The sequence below is a fragment of the Diospyros lotus genome, chromosome 12, assembly GCF_014633365.1.
Source record: "Diospyros lotus cultivar Yz01 chromosome 12, ASM1463336v1, whole genome shotgun sequence".
Lineage (NCBI taxonomy): Eukaryota > Viridiplantae > Streptophyta > Magnoliopsida > Ericales > Ebenaceae > Diospyros > Diospyros lotus.
In genome coordinates this window covers 10170392-10191489 of record NC_068349.1, presented here as the reverse complement: position 1 = coordinate 10191489, position 21098 = coordinate 10170392, and the positions used below count along the sequence as shown (strand labels likewise).

Here is a 21098-nt window from a genome sequence, read left to right as displayed (position 1 = left end):
AGCGAGCAGATGTTCATGGAGCCCGAGAAACAGATAAGTTAACACCAAATTGGGAAGGTCCTTACAAAGTAACAGAGGTTTCCAGCCCGGGGGCATACAAACTACAGACCCTCGAGGGTGCACCGGTGAAAAACGCATGGAACGTGCAGAACTTGAGAAAGTTCTATCAGTGATAACTCTTTATTATCTTCATATGATCTGTTAGTAACAATTTTCCATTACATGTCGTGGCATTTTTTTTTCTTTGTTGCTTTGCGTATGCTATCCAGGAATAAATTCATTTTTTCTCCTATGCGTAAAAACTCATCATTTCCAAAGACCTGGGAAGGCACATCAGAGCAAAAGGAAAGATTCGACATACCCTCAACGGGGCTAGACCCCTCAACAATAACAAAGGATCAGATGTGATCCGGGGGGGTCCGAACCCCCGATAAAAACAAAGGATCAGATGTGATCCTCGGGGGGTCCGAACCCCTGACAAAAACAAAGGATCAGATGTGATCCTCGGGGGGTCCAAACCCCCGACAAAAACAAAGGATCAGATGTGATCCTCGGAGGGTCCGAACCCCCGGTAAAGACAAGGGATCAGATATGATCCTCGAAAGGCTTAAGATAAAAGGATTAGATACGACTCAACCCCTCAAGGACGTTACAGGGATCAGGCGTGATCCTTGGGGGGCTGGCGCCGAGCCCTTTTGAACAAGCGACAAAGACCAAGTCCTGCGATAACCAGGGGTGGCAAAAAGGAAGGATCAAGCCTGATCCCAAACGGCCTTTTCTTGTTTTCGACAAAAAGCAAAGGAAACAAGGCAACAAAAAGGCGGTAGCAAAAGAAAATTGTGCGAAAAAATCTAACACTTTTATTATTACGACAGCAGGTTTAAATACAAAAATGTCTACTCTAAATAGGACAAGGCGGCAGCAACGTCGAAGGGGATGGAGTCTACATCCAGGTTTGGGAAGCGCTCTTTGATGAGTTTCCTCGTATGCTCGAACCCGCCCCGAAGAACTCCTTCTAGTTCCGCGGCATAAGCTTCGGAACTTCGGAAATCGTCGTGACCATTTTGGAAAGCCACTTGGGCATCCTTGAGGGCGGATTGGAGTTGGACATGAGCAGTGCGAAGGTCTTCTTTGCACCGAGAATAAGACTCCAACGCTTCGACCTGTCCCTTCTTGGCTTCCTTCAGCTCTAGAGTAAGTCTTTTTATATCCTCCTGAAGCTGGTGATTAACACCCTTAGTGGCGTCCAGTTCCTCCCTAAGTCAGGAATTGGCCTGATTAGCCTCAAGCATGTTTTTTTGGACCAACTCCAAATCCTCACGCACTTGAGCTTCGGCTTCGTTGGCGAGTCGGGCATCTTCTTGCGCCAGCTCAACAGACTTAGTTAAAATATGAACACGGTGCTCGAGACTCAACAGTTGGGAGGAAAAAGACTCAAGTCCCCGAAGCCTCTCGACCTCAGACTCCAGGGAAATAATCCGGGCTCGAAGTTCGGATTCTCGCCGAGAGACCGAACCTTGGAACTCTGTAAGGTTCTGAGGAAGTGAAAACAGAATATAGATTAAGACCTACTCGCATAGAAAAAGGACAAAGTCAAAAAAGAAAGGAGCACAGTCGCACCCTCAGAATCTCGGCGCAGTAGTCGGTTTCGTTCGAAGTTCGTAGGGTCCCCGGTAGGATCAAAGCTGTTGAAGGAACATTGGTGGCTTCAGGAGCCAGAGGCTCGGAGGGAGTAGCAACCGGGGAGGTGGCCTCCATCCTGCGACGCTTCGTCCAGCGTGCTAATATCTCCTTCGTCGACAACGCCGAAGCCTCCTCCAGCGAAGCCTCCCCCGTCAGCTCTGAACGCCCCGCTGATGCTAATGACGTTAAAATCTGTTTAAAAACCGAACTGATAGGGATGCTGGGAGACGTAGCACTGGACTCCGTACCTGCCAAGGTTTGTCTTTTCTGGGCCTCTACGCGAGCCACAGCAAGCACCTGTGCGATGGTCGCTGAATCGTCTTCATGAGAGATCGGCGAGGGCGCAGGCATGGTGGAGGCCTCCCGCCGCGCGTTCGGAGAGTCTCTGGTCTGAGAAGTGAGGAGCTGGGAAGATGGGTCCCCCGAACCCCCAGCAACGCCCCTCTTGGAAGCCTCTTGGAAGGTCCGAGGATCTTCCTCCGCCACTCTTCTCGACCTAGAAGGTATTAAGTTTTTTTTATTCTTCTTGCTCTTTGGAACTTGCTCGGGAGGTGCAGTCCTCTTCGACACTCTCTGGTTGCTGGGAGAAACCGAGGGGCCCTTACTCCCAGGGAAATCCAAAATCATTCATCTGGTGATAGTAGAATACGATATCTCCCAGACCTCTTCAACTAAGAAAGAGATAATAACGAAAATCAAATACAGACAAAGGAAGAAGAGAGAGTAAAGAAAAAGATGAAAGAAAAAGAGCTCACAGTTCTCGCCGTCCAAACCCGCTTGGGTAAGGCTGGGATTGGAAAGCCACCCTTCTTCCCAGTTCCGACTGTTCTTCATAAGTCGGCAGGCGAAATCTTCGATGGCCTCGACGCTCGGACGCTTGTGCTTAGTATCTAGAGTCCACTCGTTGCAGACAGACCAGATTTCTTGAGAAGAGCCGGATGGCCTGGGACGGACGAAGACGAAGCACTCTTTCCAATCATCAGAATCTTTCGACCCGCCAGATTGCATGAGAGTCGAGGCAGAAATCTCAAGTCCGGAGTATCCCTTGCAGGTGAGGAGACGGCCATCTTTCACGATCCGAGGGGAGATGGAGATCCACCCTCCGGGGTCGCGGTTGGTCGTGAAGAAGTAGTCGAAGAGGTCCCCGGTTGGCTCAATTTTGCCAGAATGACAAATAAGGAGGAACCCCATCAGGTATCGCCATCCGAAGGGGGACAGCTGGGCGGGAGAGATGGTAAGATGTTGAAGTAAGGACATCACTCTTCTTCGGGGAGGAAGTCGAAAGCCCCTGTCAAAAGCACACTTGTAAATGCAGAGGCGGCCGGCGACGGGATGACACGCTCGTAAATGGCTATTGAACTCTACCTCCCACTCTTCGGGGACGTTGTACTTTTCTCTGAACTGTTGGCATTCCGTCTGGCTCATCCATTGGCATGGAATGGAGGCAGCAGGGTGTTTTTCCCACTCAATAAGCTCTGCGCCGGTGGGATTAAACCTCCCAGAACCAATTATCGCCATGGCAAAGAACTAGAAGAAAGAGAGGCGGAAGAAGTGGAAAATGCTTGCCGGCACAAGAAAAGCTAAAACTGAAGGAAAGTCATGCGGAAAGAAAAGTATAGGGGGTGAGGAGTTCCCATTTTAAAAGTTTAAACCGTGGGAATAAGAGACCAAAGGGCGAGCAATAATGAGCATTGATCACCCCGCATTGACAGAGCTCAAAAGACGAAAAGACCTCGGACAACGCATAGGGAAGAGATACCGTCGTCAAAACCAATCGATTTTCGCGCCCGCCAGACATGCAAAAAAGAGAGAAGAAAGGAAAAGAAGAAGTTAAAGGGAAGAGCCCCAGGAGCTTTACTACTCCTCGAGCCCTTCAAGCCGAAGAGCTCAAGGAATAGGAGGGCAAATGATGAGGAGAATACCCTCGGTCCCATAATTACGCCCAGACAGATACCTAGTGGCAGTCAGAAGATACATGGCAGACAAGCATCGCCACGTCAATCGGATAGGCACTCAGTAAAGAAATCTCCGAGGCCTCAGGAACAGGCTAACCCACCGAAGGTCACGGAGGCAACAGCTATCCCGAACTCCTCGGAGACGGACATTATCGCGAAATCCTTATCGAGAAAGTTCCGAAGAAGGCGGAAGGGAGATCCCGAAGATCCCTCCATGATCCCTATCCCGAAAAAAGGTAAGAGAAAAAGGTGAGAGATTCTTCTTATCCTCTTCTGGAAGATATAATTTAAAAGGGACAATTAATCCTAGATCGAGGACTAACTTGATCATCGGAGATCGATCGGGGGAGCAAGTCCCCGTCTCCATTGCAGGTACCTTCGGAGAGGCAAGAAGGGAGCATGCCGCTACCACTTCAAAAAATCAATCATCAAATCTTATTCCTAATCATAATTCTCCTAAGACATTGTTGAGGGCACCCTCCCGAATTTAGTCATAATTCCTCTATGGCAATATTCTAATACCATTGTCAAATCTTCTTTGTTCTCTTTATTTCGACCACCATTTTTCAAGTGATAGAATATTCTGGTACTATTTAATATTCTTAATTTGTGTTTTAATATATTTTAATTAGTAGTGTGATCAAATAAAAAAAATAAAATATTTTAAAAGACTTTTTAAATAATGTTTGGTGGTCCTTGGTTTAATTTATATTTTTTAGATAAAATTTAAATGAAAATGAGTGTTGATGTAGTGATAATATTGTTTTCAAATTTACTCTAATTAAGAGGTCTTGAGTTTAAAATGATAATGTAATAAAATAGATGTCATTAATAATTCTCTCTAACTTTTATTGTTATGGTATTATGATATTATTAGCAATTCTCCATTTTATCTTTGATTTGACTGCTAATCTCACATGACAATCAATTACATTATTGTTATTCCCTCTGCACCTAACTATGAGAATTATTAGGAAACAATAAAATGAAAAAAACCTCCAGCCGAGTTAATATCGTAATGCAAATTTCACATTAATGTTTATTTGGGAATTTGACTGTCATCTGGCAATCAGCAATCTTATCCTCTCCTTGATCCTTGACCAACAGTTCATAGATTTTGCCTTCTCAACAGTCAACACCAACCCACCCACCCCCGCCCCCCCCCCCAAAACAAAACAAAAAAAAAAAAGATGTCAAAATATACTAATTAAAAATGGGAATTACAGAGCATATATAGATCAAATTGCAACCTTGCCCACAGTATCAAATCATTTCTTAACCAGCCCATGGCTTTTGATTTGATTCTCAGCCATTCATCATTATGTCTATCAAGTCAAAAGAGCTGTTTTGGTTCATATATCCATTAATACCCATATATAAGGATCTGAGGGTTCTAGTTCGGTTAGGTGGTGAAAGATAAAATAATATTCTTATTGTTTATATACTCTAAAGCAAAGAAAATTATCTCTTGTAATTTAATACAAAAAATAATTGACATTATACTCAAATTGAAAATTTTGACTCACCAATATTATCACGATTATAATTAACTTTGAAGATATGTGACAATAATTTTTTCAAAGTATAAATTATTTTTAATGATATAAAAGTATAAATTATCAATTAATGATATATATTATAACCCACCATACCCTCATGTCATTTGGAATATATATATATATATATAGCGTTACTACGACCAATTCTTTTTATAATTAAAGTAGCATAATATATGTATATACTTAAAAGTGAAGAATTCCAACCTAGTGACTTTGAATTATTAAAATATTATTTCTCCCTTATACTAATGAATAACCTTTCCTATACGAAAAAGTACTTTAAAATCTCACTTTCCAATGGAAGGCAGCACGCAGTAACCCACTCCGGAGGCCTATAAATACAGATCTCCATATGTCAACTCCTCACATCGCATCTCATCTTCTGATTCTAATTACATATCTTTCTTCTTCAGAATTTGAAGAGATCCAATTTAAGAAATGGCGGGTTTTGCATCCAAAAGCTACTTTCTTCTTTACATAATGGCTGTTTTGAATGCAGTGCAGTGTCATGGCAGCAAGGACAACGATACAACCTCTAGAGCAACTTACTACAGCACCTCTGATGGATTGGGCACTCCAAGTATGTATCCATTTTCACTACACTTTCTGATGAAACAGTTTTCCCGTTTCAAAAATGAGCTTTGATCGAGAGATTATGTTTTTGTACCAGTTATAAGATTGTTTCTGGAGTATTTGTCTCCAAAGCATTTCGAATATATTTCATAAATTATTCTCATTTGAACTTCAAAATTATCCCACGTCCAAACCCATGGAATCTTCAAAGTTTTTATCATTTGGTTTTGGGAACAGCGAAAACACAAAATCTATTATCAAACAATGTTTGTCAATTTTTCCCATAAATATATATGAATACATCTATATAGTTGTTGTTGTTTGTTAATTGATGATATAACTGCATGTTGAGGAGTTAATTAATTTATTAATGTATGTTATTTAAGCTGGAGCTTGTGGGTATGGTGAATATGGAAGAACTGTCTACAGTGGCAATGTGGGAGGGGTCTCTAACCTTTACAGGAATGGGCTAGGCTGTGGCGCTTGCTATCAGGTAATAATATAACTTAATTCATCAAAGCTAATTTAAAATCTGCAAGAGAGTGATAGATAAAGTAAATGGCCCTTCTTATAAGTCCATGCTTTTGTCTGCTGGGATAACTAACGAAACTTGTTTGTGTTACAAAAAAAATAATAATAATAAAACATAATAGGTGAAGTGCAAGATCCCAGGGCTTTGCACTGTAGATGGAGTGCAGGTGGTGGCAACAGACTATGGCGCAGGAGACAACACAGACTTCATCCTCAGCAAGCACGCCTTCGCCGCCATGGCTAGACCCAAAGCAGACTCCAAGCTGTTTGCTTATGGCGTTGTTCCCGTAGATTACGTGAGAGTTCCTTGCAGCTATCCAGGCCGTACCCTAGCAGTGATGATCAATAAGCAGAGCAGGTTTCCTGATTACCTAGCCATAGTCTTGGTTTACCAAGCTGGAAAATGTGACATTACGGCTGTTCAACTTTGGCAAGTAAGTCCACTAACTAAACATCTTTATTTTGCATAAAAAAAAAAAAATTTGAAGGTATTATACATTATTCTTAGGATACTTCATTAAACATGTTTTCTTCTTGACTTGACACACACACACGCATATATATAGGCTGAGTATCAGCAATGGAAGGACTTGAGGAAGGTGTATGGTGCAGTATGGGACATGCCTAATCCTCCAAGCGGCGGGCTTAGCCTGAGAGTCCAAGTTTGTGGTCAGAGATGGGTGTACCTGGGCAAAGCCATTCCTAAGAAATGGATGCCTGGGGCCATCTATGAAACCGGCGTTAAGCTTGCTTAATTAAGCTCTATACATGGAAGTGCTAGTTAATCCATGTTCTATTATATACCTAGTTAAGTGTGGGAGTGGTTCATTACTTGTTGTGTCCTATGAAATCTAATAAGTGGAGCTAATGCTTGCTCCTAGCTTGAGTACTTCTCAAGTTTTAATTCTGCAATGGCAAAGCCGGTGATCTACTCTTTATATTCTCAATAAAATACTTGGATTATAGTTGTGTTTACATTTGTGTTCGGAAAGCGTGGGAATAAAAATTTTAGTTGTAATTTCTTTCGTTCTTCCCCCGCGCCCTGTATTTCAAGTGTTTTTTTTTTTTTCATTTCCATTTTTTATGTAGAGAAAAATGACAAACTATAAGTATCTCTTAAATTTTACACTCAATACCGTTAAAAGTTTTACTAAATGACAACATATACTGCTACATATTCTGAAAATTACACTCGGCTTTGTTCATTTAATATTTATTAAGAAATTTATGTAATTTTGTAAAACTTCAGGTACATACTCTTCATGTAACATAAATCAAGTTTCAGGATTATCTTATATGACTTTTCAATAATAAGAATATTGGGCCGAGGGAAAAGTGCAAGTAGATTTACATAGTAAAGATAATTATTGTAATTTTTTATATTTATATCTCTTAGGTCAAATCTAAGAATACCTAGTGTATTTTAAGTTAAATTTTATTGTAAAAATGATTTTGATGCCCTAACTAGGATAGACAGACTTAGAGTTAGAGGGCAATTAGTGCCAAAACACAAGCCTCATTTATCATCACATTTATTCCATTAAATTAGTCATGGACCCTTTAAATCTTAGTCATTTAATTTAATTTAAATGTCCTCCAATTTACATTAATTTTTAAATTTAGTTATGACATCCATAAACTCCAACCGAATAAGTAATTCTTTTATAAAACAGAGCGGCGGCCCATGTCACTACAGTCTCGCTGGGGATCAAAATTTTTTCCAAGTCTGTCTAGTATGAGGTTTTTACCAGCTATCTCACGTAATTCTTTCAAGCATCGATGGCGACTACCCATCGCAGTCGCCGGCGCCACACCCATCACTCTCCAGTCTCCACCTTCTCGTCTTCCGCACCGTCGACCCCAAGAAGACCCATAACCATTATCAGAGGACAAAGACCACCTTCCACACCAAGCTCTGTCTGTGTACGTATTCTTTCTGCCATCAACGCCGACCACCCATTGCTGCCCCGTCGCCTCCACTGCGGCCCACACCCACTGTCACCCACCTCGTAGTCGTCCTCCCCGTCATTTGCCGCATCAAAGTGGAGGGCTTGACGTGATTATGATTATGAAGCATCCCCATTTTTCAAACTCCTCGATTAGTTTTTGCTTTTGGGATTCTCAAGAGGAATAAGAAAGAATGAAGAAAAGCTTTGATCTCATGAGTTATCCATCTTGCACAGAAAAGCAACAAGTATTATAACTTTTGGAAGAAGACATTATTGTATATGATCAATCGCAGTGAAACGCCTCATCAATGAGGGAGGGTTCTTGGGAATGGAGGCAGCTCATCCAGAGAGGGGGGGGGGGTATCTGATAATACTTCTGGATCTTCTTGGGATTGACGGTGAGGAGGACGACGAGGAGGACGGCCGTAGATGTGGCGCGGCGACTGCGATAGGTGGTCGCCATGGATGGCAGAAAAGGATTGGGGGACAGGCTTAAACTTTGAAAAATTTTATACGTGGCGAGATTTTAGTGGCTTGGGGCAGCACTGTGTTTTGCTCATTCAGTGTGTTCCACACAACAAATATTTTTCTCCTAACAATTGTCATCTTATTCTTAGGGATATAATTTAGGGTAAATTTCACATTTCTTTGTATATTTTTTTAAATAACATACATCTGTTTTATAATTAATCAAGGATAAAATTTAATATATTTTGATATTTAAATATTTTTTTCTTTTTTTCACCTTTCTTTCTCTCTTTTATTTATTTTTTTTTTATCAATCTTTACCTTTTTTCTTCAGAAGTTAAATAAGGATTCTTAAATTTTTTTTTCGTCAAAATGAATTATCATATCATGATTAATTTCTAGGCCTCGAGTACAAAAATTTGATTTTTCTATCATTTGTATTTTTAAAAAAAATTGAACTATAAAATCGAATTAATAAGGTTCAAAAGTTGATCTTTTTACAAAATTAAATTTCACAAATTTTTCGGTTCAATTTTGCAAAAGGCAAATGAGTTCTTTGAAATGCCATCATTCAATCACAATTTTTTAATTTTTTTTTGTAAAATTGGAATAGAGTTATTTGTGGAAGAGTATTTTAGAAATTTTAATAAAAATAAGAATAGTTATTTAACTATAAAAAATTTAGTGATGCGTGATTTAAAAAATTTAAAAATATGTAATATTTTTAACGATAAATCTATTTGGATAAAATCTATCCGAATAAAAAGACATTTAATGCTTGTTTTATATTATTTTAATTATATTAAACAAAATAGAAAGACAATTTTAACCTTATAAAAATTCTAACTCTTCACTCGTCTAAAATTTCCGCCTAAAACTACTGCCCAACATATTAAAGTTGCACATTTTCAAAGCAAAGAAAATTAATTATGAAAATGAATAATGACAATCATGACACTTAGGTTATGAAAATGAATAATGACAATGAAAAAAAATTAGTTATAAAAATAAATAATGACAATCATCTGTGTTAAAGTCCGCCCAATGTGGGCGGACTGCATCTTAGATGTAGCCCGCTGCTGCATCATGCAGCAGGCGCAGCGGACTACATGTTAGATGCAGTCCACTGCTTAGATGCAGCATCGGGCTGCATGTTAGATGCAGTCCGTTGCGTATCATGCAGCCTGCTGGCGGGCTGGATCTAAGATGTAGTCCGCCAGTATTGTATTTGGCGGACTGCATTTAGATGTAGTCTCATCAGAAATTGATGGTTGTTTAAATTACTGGACAGATTTCATTACTGATATTTTTGTTATTTGATGTCTTTAATGATCTCATGCGTCAATCAATTCAAGCAAAGTAGAATAATTTGTATTTAAAGCCATTATGACTCTTGAGATTCTAAAAATTCATTAATTTAGGTGAGAGACTAAAATTTAAATTTAACAAGAAAGAGAATGAAATTTTGACTTGTGAATAAAAAGGGTATTGTTGGTAAATAAAATGTTAAATGACATTTTCATCCTAACATCAATAATTGAAATGACAAAAAAGAACAATTTTATCTGAATCGATTCTATCCAAATAGTAATGTCCTACTTTTAAAGATGGAAGAGGGTAATTTGTGTATTTTCATTAAAGGTGAAGGCTGATCTGTAAAAAACTATAATTTAATTCACTTTTTGTCGCCAACCGGAGCTTATTCAATGCTCACTAGTCACCATCAAGTCATCGCCCACCGAGCTTGCAGAGAAACGTACGCTAGTAACCTCTCCCATTCTTACTTCTTTGGCTGAGGCACCATTTCTCACCTTCTCTCTGAATCTTCTAAGGTCGATCAACAATGTCAATGGCTCTGTTCTCGTCTCCTCCAACCCACCTCCCAACTTCAACTTCACCTTCACCTTCACCTTCACCCTCTCCGCCCAAAACCCATTTGACCCTCCACAAGCTCTCTCTCTTTGTCGCACCCAAGAAACACCCCTCCTTGGTGTCCGCCCGAGGAGTGGCCTCTGGCGCTGCCGCTGTGCAGGAGGCTTCTGATGCTCCGGTACCCAATTCTTGGGCTAATGGCTCGCCGGAGAAGGCTGGATTTGAGGACCCCAAGTGGGTTGCAGGGACATGGGACTTGAATCAGTTCCAGATAAATGGAAATACTGATTGGGATGCTGTGATTGATGCTGGTAAAGCCTCCTTTTCTTCAAGTTTCTTGTGTTGTTTCTGCTAAATTTGTTCTCTGTGATTGATGATTGCCTGGCCTTATTTGGTTCGAGTATTTTGGCTTGTTGGAACTCTGCAAAAATTGTTGCAAAATTGCTTCCCTCAGGCATGCCCAAAATTGTTTATGGCTTCTTTTTAACTTTTCTTGATAATCTTCATGGACGAGAAATGGAAATTTCGTGCCATTTGGTAATGGAATTTTGAGTTTTCTTGTGACTTTGAACATGACTGGTACAAGAAATCGATAGAATGATGCGAAATATGTGCGGTTGTTCTTGTTGGCAGATTTGGAAATACGATCTGGGCAGCTCTTACACCGATGTCGCCAATGAACAGGACGATTGCTTGCGTTACTTTTTAATCAGAACATTGTTAATTGATGTGGCTAACCATGTTTGAATGAGAGTTCTCAGTGCAGTATCTTGTGTAATTTGTATTCATCTGTTATAATAAAGAGGAGAAACCAAGCCTAAACATATGATAAAACAACCAACTCCATGCTATGCTCCCTTTCCTTTTTATATTACAAAGATGCTCTATAAGAAAATCTTTTCTTTAGTGTGTTGGTTGCAGATTTGGTGACTTTGGTGTTAATCTAATAATCTTAAAGGTGGTTTACCATTAACCCTCCAAGAATTTTAATGGGGCAAAATAACACCTTAAAGATAGTGCATTTATTCGTGGTCAAAATCACATTATATGGAATCCCTGCGACAATTTTCTTCAATAGAGGAGGGGCCTGTATGGTAAGACGAAAAACACGTAGTTGATGTGCATACAAATGGCTAGTGCTTTTCTACGTAAGGGTTCAGAATCATCTTTCAAAGTGGATTCCTTTCTGTTTATATTTGGGACGGCCAAGGTTGCCCCAGTTCATTGCACACGATGAAGTGATTGGAGTTCACTACGCAGACTTGGCTGCAATTGAAGTCCTCTTACCAATAGATAAAAACTTAGCAATGGAAAGACAGAGCCAAATTAGTAGCTCAGTTAACTGTCCAAAACTAGAGTAATTTATCTTGGAACGAACTATTACAAGTTTGAATTTGTTATTTCTATAGCCATTTACTTTGTTGAGACCAGACTGGATTTCTGATTAACCTTCATGCCTAATTCTTCCCAGAGGTTAACAGGAGGAAATGTCTTGAAGATAATCCACAATCAACCAGTAGTGACAATCCTGTAGCTTTTTACACATCTATAATACCCTGGTGGGCGTGGGTGAAGCGTTTCCATCTTCCCGAGGCTGAACTTCTCAACGGTTTGCTCAGATTTTTCTTTCAACCCCAGATCTTAATGCGTATATGCTAATGCTTGATGATCGTTGATGTGCAGGGCGTGCTGCGATGTTAGGCTTCTTCTCGGCTTACTTTGTGGATAGCTTGACCGGAGTAGGTCTCGTGGACCAAATGGGCAACTTCTTCTGCAAAACACTCCTATTTGTAGCTGTAGTTGGAGTACTTCTGATCCGAAAGAACGAGGACATAGAAACCCTGAAAAAGCTTCTGGAGGAAACGACGTTTTACGACAAGCAATGGCAAGCAACTTGGCAGGATGAGGCCCCTAGCAGCTCCAACAAGGCCTAGAGCAAATTGCAGGCCTCCGAGCTGCTACTTCTAATCTATCATCACTGCATCTGTATTAACTATCATTATATAGGTCTCTGTTTCTGAAGGAGTGTGATTGAAATTTCTATCCCCAGTTTGTAGCAGCTCCTGGGATCTGATTTATTTGCTTTTGTTATGCATGAAATTATTCCTGATCTTGGGCTACCTTTTGCTGTGAATTCTTCGAACTCTTCTCTAGTTTGAAGATCGAGCTTGCATCTGCAAAAGAGAATCCAATCCAATGGCCAATGTTTTGGAATGATCTTAGATCGAGACATGTATATTTGATTTGACACTCAATCCTCCATTCTATGGTAGTAGGTGAATACCCACAGCAACGGGTGACTTGGGATTTAAGAAATTAGACTATATATATATATATATATATATTTATAGCAAACCAAACACTGATGCTTTATTAATTAGTCTTTTAAGTTACAGAGGTTTCTGTGTTTGTGGCTTAAATGAGTTTCTTTGACAGTGAGAGGTCATTCATTAATGTTACTTTCATGATTGTTGATGAAACTTGGCAGTCTACCTGTAAGTCATAATAAAAATTAAAAATAAGTGTGTAAAATTAATAAAAATAATAAATTCAAACAATTGGCCAAAATTTTGGTGCCAAGAGAGATATGAGCTCAATAGAATGCCGGAATGGCATCTTGGGGCCTTGCTCTATCGTCCCATGATCATGGTAGAATTATAGTCTGGGTAGACTTTATATTATAAATTGCATTTTTTTTTTTCTAGCGGTTTCATAAATCGTCACAAGGGATCACTATTAGTAGCGATAAGCATGAAACTGATGCTAAATGGTTGATGACCATTCCAACGCAATTAGGTTGACCTTTGCCGGCAATTTTTGTAGTTGTCGGTAATTTTACCATCATAAATATAACACCTCACCCTTCAAGTGTGTTACCTACTTAGTAATGCGGGATTTTTTTTTCTTTCATTTTAGTAATTATACTTAGATTCCAAAGTTTTTCAAAATTTCTGTTTTACCCTCTTAACATATGTAATATTCAAAAAATTAAGAATTTTTGAATATTAAAATTTATTGTTTGAATTAATTAAAATTAAATCGAAATGGCCTTAACAATAATTTGGTAAATTATCAAGCCATGGATGAATCCAAGAAAACCTATGAAGAAATAAGGTGCAAGTATAATTTGTTCAAAATGATAAAAATCAATCAGTTTTGCTAAACTAGGGAGTTAATTCGGAGCCCAAAATTCGATTAAATTAGGTAATGTCGAATGCTAGACAACCTAATAACCAGTTCACAAGATCCAATTTCTCAAAAATCGTCAAGTATATTAAAAGTTATTTGAGTTCGAAATTAGTCAAAACACATATCAGGAAAATACAGTAACTTATTTTGGGCAAACATAAAATTTAATCAAAAGTTAGATTAAGACGAACTAAAAGATAAGTGTCGAAGTAGATATAACCAAAAACATAAGGATTCCGATATTGACAGTCGAATAAAAAATAATTGGACACAAAAATTTCTAAATAATAAATTATGAGACACAATGAATAGTTTAGGAAAATGACTTTTGGACTCAAATTTTGATCAAACAGTGTTGAGCTGGACCAAACTATTTTCACGAACCTTACAAATGGCACACTGGAGGACGAAATGATACTTTTAGTGCATATATTCTTAATCTTAACAACGAAGATATGATAAGTAAAAGAAAAAAATAATAATAGGATCAATGATTGACTTGAAATTCATTTGTGACAATCTTCTAAACCTATCAAGTTTCCAAATAATTGAAATCAAAGATTTATTTTAAGCTATCAAGCATAAGATTGATCACAGAATGAAGAAATTGGGGGTAGAAATCAAGCAGGAAAAGCTAAAATGGAATATCACACGCATACACATGTATGACTAAGCTTAGAATATAAACTCTCAACTATAAAAAGTGTTGTAATGTGGCACACTTAATCACCACCACACACTCAAGAGAGGGGTGAATTGGGTGTCTTTAAAAATGCTTGAAACTTTTGAAATTTTGAGAAAAAAATAGAAATATAAAGCAATAAAACAATGGTATGATCAAATAAATGATGCTAGAAGAAGAAACAACAAAAAGTAAATAATCCACAAGATTTAGTGGTTTGGCATCAACCTACATCCATTCCCCCAACAATCTCGTTGGAGATTTTTATGTACTAAAACCTCTTGTCAAAAACCTATAGGCTTTTTAGGCTCAATGCTAAGAATTACAAAGCTTCCTACCAAACAAAATTTGTAGGCCTTCTAGTTTACAAGCTATGCAATATAATAATAAGTTATAATTGAGATAAATCTAAAAGATAACTCTCTTAGTTACAATGAAACTCAATAATACAAATTCAAATGCCCGTCAAGAATTATAAAGATCCACCTTGCCTTTGAATAAAGAAAAATGAGAGCTTGGAACACTTAAAAATTAGAAATAACCACTTGAGAACATGCAATTCATTAGCTTATTCTCTTACAACTTCAATCTCTATTTATAGTTTTTTTGGTTATCCAATGCATTGAATAGTGTTAAAGGGTGACTCAAAATTAGTTGAGTAAGTCGATAGTTGGTGTGACAATTGTCAACCACTGGGTAGAGTCAGTCGACAATTGTTGACTAGTATAATAAGCTTGGTTGTTAAAGACTGCAATTCCAATGACCAAATCCAATATGTTTCTCTACCCTTGTTTATGTCCAACCTTGTAACTATCGAATGTCCTATAATTAGAAACAAAACAAGGATGAATGGCACATGAAGAAGCTATTGTATCCAAAATTCTCTAAATGTTGAACACTGTGATTGAGAGAAAAAAGAGCTATGAGCGCTGGGTTGCTCGGGTAAGAGCTTGTACTCTAAAAAGTTCTAGTAAATCTTGTTAGCATTCTTCTATAATTTTGTAAGTTTTGGTTCAATAATGAGTGGATTAACTACGGAAAGAACCTCCTGTCATGAGTAGGATTCATTTACGAATCTGAACACATACATCTAGTTATCGTGTATATATTCTTCTATTTTCTTTTCTGTATTTTTGTTCTTAGTTTTGTATTCTGTAATTGGTCTTGTTGTTCAACTCCCAGAAGATCTAACAAATAGCTGTTTAGTGCTGTTGATTGCATTTAATGTTTGAAAAACTAGTTGTTTTAATTTGTCAGACAAGAAACTGTTGACATATATGAAATCGATCGACTATTTCTATTGAAACATTTAAAATTTCAAATAAGCTTTTAAATAAACTTTTGACATTTTGAAAAGAAATTGACTTATTCAATCAAACGATCGACAGTTTTGAACACAAAGTCAACATTTTGAGATAAAAATCGACATTATACAATCAAAGTCAACTTAATTTGAACTAAACATATTTGGACCGAGAGCATGCAATTTCCCTGTCGACAAATATGGGAACTGTCAACTATTTTTTGCCAAAGGCCAAAAGAAGTCGACTATTTCCTTAAGAAATTCGATAGTTTTTTAACTTTAAGATAACACATGTTTCAAAGGCATAAAACATTCGACAGATTATTCAAAGAAGTTGACAATTTTGTCTTGATCTTTTAAAAGAAGTTTATGATTTTAAAATAATTTTGTTGAATTATTTATCATACAACAAGATAATTGATTTTAGAATAATATATCATGAATACATATGATGATTATTTAAGATATTGTCATTAAAGAGTTTAACATAAATTTGAAAATATTGAGATAAGAATAATTTTTCATTTTCAAGTATATATATTTATACATTTTGAAAATCCAAACGATATTGAAATATTTTCCATAAACAAAACACAATAAAGCTTTTCATCATCAAAAATAATATAAAAAACATAATAACAAAAAGTCTATTTTTTTTCCTGAACTTTGAATCACTAAAAAAGAATAGACAAGCAAGAGAATGAGAATGAGAGAGATCTGGAGATTTTTGGTGGCCAAGTAAAGGGTTTAGCAACCTTCTAGTCTTTCCAACGATAAAAAGAGGATAACAGTGGTTGTTGAAGCTTCAAGAGGCTTCAATATGAAGAATGGTAATGGTACTGATGATGGGAAATGGTCAAAATACTTGCCGACACTGAGAGATAGTGTGTTAGATAAGAAGATAGCACAAGTGAAATTCTTCAAAAGTTTACAACTTTGCTACGTGACACTTATATCCCAAACTCCCAAGTTATTGTAAATATACCTGATATTTTTAAGAAATTATACATCTACCCTCTATTTTTGTTCAAACTTCATTCGTACCTTAAAGATATTTGTTATTGCAATTATGCCCATTTATATTGCATAAATTTTACTTTTGACAAGGGTTGGATTGGTTAGGAAAAAGATAATTAGCATTTCACTCTAAACCAAGGGTCGTAGATCCACTTGTCGGCCATAAATGGTGATCATTACCTGGTTAGTCATAATAGGTGTTGTACAATAATGCATATCAAGTTTATTGTTTATGTGCATGAGAAAATTATTTTAGAGATGTCACTGAGTAGTTCATCACCTAATCAACATATTATCATGAGTCAACAGGTGATTTGAGCACATCATAAGAAAATGAGAAAGTGATTGGATAAAAAGAGAACGTGCTAGATCAAGATTCATGTTTACGATCTTAATATTAGTTGAGGGGGCTAACATGTAATTAAGTCAAATAGGCACATGCTTAATCTAGACATATATTTTGATAAATTACAATGGACAATAATACAATAATTAACAAGACACATAAAGTAAATTAATTTTTTTTTTAAAAAAAATCACTCATCCTAATTCGCTAATCGATAGCAAATCCTCTTTCTCAATTTGTGTGTAACCTCGAACGATATGTCCAAAATGTTTTTTAACCTTACCCACCTGACATGTGCCTCTTGTTCAAAAAAATAATTATAAATTTTTTGAAATTTTTTTAATTTTTCTCTTTTTTCTTTTTTTTCTCTGGCATGAGAGAATCACTCGCAAGGCTACGATCATGTGTTTCCGTCGTCTTCGATGATTGGTTTGCTCAGGGCCGGCCCAACCTAGGGCCCCCAATAATTTGGGGCCCCCAAAAAATACAACACCCCCACCCCTTTTAGGGCCACAAAAAATACAGCACCTCTCCAAAAAAAATACAGCAGCCATTTAAGAGAATAAAGCAACCCTTCCCACCCCAAAAAAAAATTGGCCCCACTCCCCCTTCCGAAAAAGAAAAAAAAAATTGGAGCCTCCTAAAAATACAAATACAGCATTCCATCCTCCCCAACAAAATTTATTTTCGCTAAGGCCCCCACGGGACCTTGGGCTGGCCCTGGGTTTGCTACTGGCGACCCCACTGCTAGCTCCTTCCTCTGTTTTTCTTCTATTTTATTCTCTCTTTTTCTTGCTTTCCTTCCTTGCTTTTTGTTTTTTCTTGTTGGAATCAGTTACCCAGCAAGCCAAGCTTCGTCGGGCTGGTTCGTTTTTGGACAACCCATAACATGTTTCCGGCAAGCTTGTATCTACCTTTCAAATCTCCCCGAAAATCATTCTAAATTCTTCCATTCTCTTCCCCACACTTTCAAGAGCGAAAACCCTCTACTCACAGTCTTCAAATCGATCCATAGATGGCTCAATTGTGTCTTTCTTCTTGGACAAATCCTCGTCCTTAATTTTTATAAGCGAACCCAATTGACTAATCCACCTGGAACCATCAAATGGGAGTTTCTTGTCTACTAATGTCTCCTAGCAGTGCCGTACCTGAGATTTGGGGGCCCTAAGGCGAAATGCAAAAATGAGCCCCCGAATCATAGAGTACATTTAAATTTTATTTTTTTTATGATAAAATATAAAATAAATAAATAAATATTTACACCATATCAAAGAATAAAATTGAAAATTTTCTAAATTATCAATTAAAAACTACTCTCCTTGCAGTTTTGGAGGCAAAAATATCAATCAAGTTTACATAATCAAGTTGTTCGAGCATTTTTTTCTCAATAGACAACATAGCCAATCCATTCAATCTATCTTGTGACATAGTTGAGCGGAGATAAGTCTTGATCAACTTCAACTTGGAGAAACTTCTTTCTGCAAATGCAACTGTAACTGGTATAGTTAACAAAATTCTGTAGGCTACACAAGCATTTGGGAAACACCCATCCATTCTCTTCAAATAGTTCACCACATCAATTGCTTTTTTTGTTTCTTTAGGTAAAGAGTATTTCAAGATTGTCTACTCCAAAAACAAATCATCTCCATCAATATCAAAATGACCATTATGCGTTAAGGATTTTTCAAGATTCTTACAAGACCCCAATAAAGTATCATCATCAACACACTTCAACCTCTCCAAATTAAACAGAAATCCAAATGTTTCCTCATATTTTTTAAATTGTTCAAATCTAGTTTGAAATGAAAAACGAGCTCGATCAATTATGAAGAGGAAATAATTTACTCTAAAAGAATTTTCTGCTGATTGTGTTATCTCATCACTGCCATCCTCATCAAACTGTTCTTTCTTCGAATCATGCATTTTTCTCAAAATACAGCTTCAACTCCCATTTCATTTGCTATTTGTTTCGCTTCAACCATGGTCTTATCAAATCCAGATTCTCTGTAGTCATCAAGAAACAAAAGAAGTCCTTCTAAAAGACTGATAGCAACATCAATATCCATATTTTCAGCTTGAAAAAATTTACTTACAGTGTTGATTGCATGCAATAACTTTTACCAAATTACCATGCCAAGCAAGAACTCAAAATTCTGAAGTTCATATGTTGCTAAGGACTCAGCTTCGCTCTTTGTTTTAGGATCTTCACTAGTATCTACCAAGTCAAATAAAGCATCTATTATTTGTACAGTTTGCTCTTTTATAGGCCTAACACTTTCAACATGACTTTCCCAACGTGTTTGTGACAATGGCTTAAGTGTAAGACCTTTCACATGATCTTTGAAAATTTTCCATCGCTTGGTAGATGAAGAAAACAATATATAGATGCGTTGTATCACTCCAATAAATGACATAGCTTTAGGACAACAATTTGCCATATCACATAAAGTCAAATTAAGACTATGACAACCACATGGAGTATAAAAAGCCCTTGGATTTATTTCAAGTAATCTTGTCTGTACACCTTTATGCTTCCCTTTCATATTAGACCCATTGTCATACCCCTGACCTCTTATATCATCAATGTCCAGCTCAAGATTGGTCAACATGTTTTTAAGCTCAGTAAAAAGTCCAAGCCCTGATGTATCATCAACCTTCAAAAATTCTACCCAATATTCTTCTACTATTACAGAGTTTGCTGAATAATCCACACATCGTATTACAAGAGACATTTGCTCCTCATGACTAGCATCTGGCGTACAATCTAATATGACTGAAAAATATTTTGCTTGTTTAACTTTTCTAAGAATTGAACTTTTTACCTCGTTTGTCAACATTTGTATCAATTCATTTTGAATTTTAGAGCCCAAATATGTATAATGAGTCTCATGTGCTTGAATACATCGAATGTGCTCTTTCATAATCGGATCAAACTCAGCAATCATTTCAATCATTTGCAAAAAAAGACCATTGTTTTCCACATAAAGCTTCTCACAATCTCCTCGAAATGCCAAGTTATTTTTTTCCAATCTTTGCACAACAGCTATTATCCTCTTTAACACTTGTCTCTAGTGTTCTCTTTCTTTATTGATTTCAATCTGCACACTTTGATCAATTGTTTTATTTTTATTCAGTCTTGTTTCTAATTCAATCCAACTAGTCATGCAATATATATGCTCCTTACTTGCTTCATGATTTTTAAGACCCCAACCCATATTATGCCAATCTCTGTATCCTTCATTTCCCAACGGACCAATTTTACTCATTATTTTTTGAGTCTTGAACAACTTACAGCAAAAGCAAAAAACCTTGTCCAAAAGAACTGAATATACTAGCCATCTCCTATCATTTGTTTCTCCATTGAGCAATACTCGCTTATATTGTGATAATTCAAAATGCCTACCACTACTATCTTTAGGAAACAAAACTCCATCAATTCTTTTTGGACCCTTCTCTACTAGCAAATCTCTCACATTTTGGTCAATTTTATCCCAACACCCTGGATCATAAAAATTAATCAATGAATCTTTATGTTGAATATTGTCTTCTTCTTTCTCGTTTAATTCATTGACATCAACGTGATCATCTTTGTCTTCATTCAATTCATCAACTAAGTCTCCTTGTTCATTAACATTATCATTCCAAGTTTCTTATTCCTCTACTGAAGTTTCACCCAAGTTTTCAACTATTTCTTCTCCCTGTGTTATTTTGCTGCTATTAAAGTATTTAAATATATCACCGGCTTGATGTTGAACTAATGCTTCTTCCCTTTGTTTCCTTTTTCTTTTTTGAGCTCCAGACATATGTTTAGGAGGCATGATTTGTGACTATTGCCTACACCTAACAAAAGTCAAAAGGAAAAAAATATGATGACATTACAGATTACATGACACACTTAAGTAATAATAATGTTAAACTTAATTTTTATCTAGACTTGTAATAATAAGAAGAAGAATAAAATGAACAAGGCA

At 37.1% G+C, this 21098-nt stretch overlaps 2 protein-coding genes across 2 annotated transcripts; both read left to right on the top strand.

Moving 5' to 3' along the window:
• The first annotated feature begins 5570 nt into the window (after positions 1 to 5570).
• LOC127813877 (expansin-like B1) lies at positions 5571 to 7276 on the top strand. Its single transcript, XM_052354977.1, has 4 exons — positions 5571 to 5777; positions 6157 to 6263; positions 6424 to 6735; positions 6868 to 7276. Exons 1-4 carry the CDS (start codon positions 5636 to 5638, stop codon positions 7054 to 7056), a joined length of 750 nt encoding a protein of 249 aa, XP_052210937.1. The 5' UTR covers positions 5571 to 5635; the 3' UTR covers positions 7057 to 7276.
• Positions 7277 to 10452: 3176 nt separating this feature from the next.
• Positions 10453 to 12710, top strand: LOC127813876 (light-harvesting complex-like protein 3 isotype 1, chloroplastic). Its single transcript, XM_052354975.1, has 3 exons — positions 10453 to 10901; positions 12062 to 12199; positions 12274 to 12710. The coding sequence occupies exons 1-3, from the start codon at positions 10562 to 10564 to the stop codon at positions 12522 to 12524; spliced, it is 729 nt and encodes a 242-aa protein (XP_052210935.1). The 5' UTR covers positions 10453 to 10561; the 3' UTR covers positions 12525 to 12710.
• The last annotated feature ends 8388 nt before the right edge of the window (positions 12711 to 21098 follow it).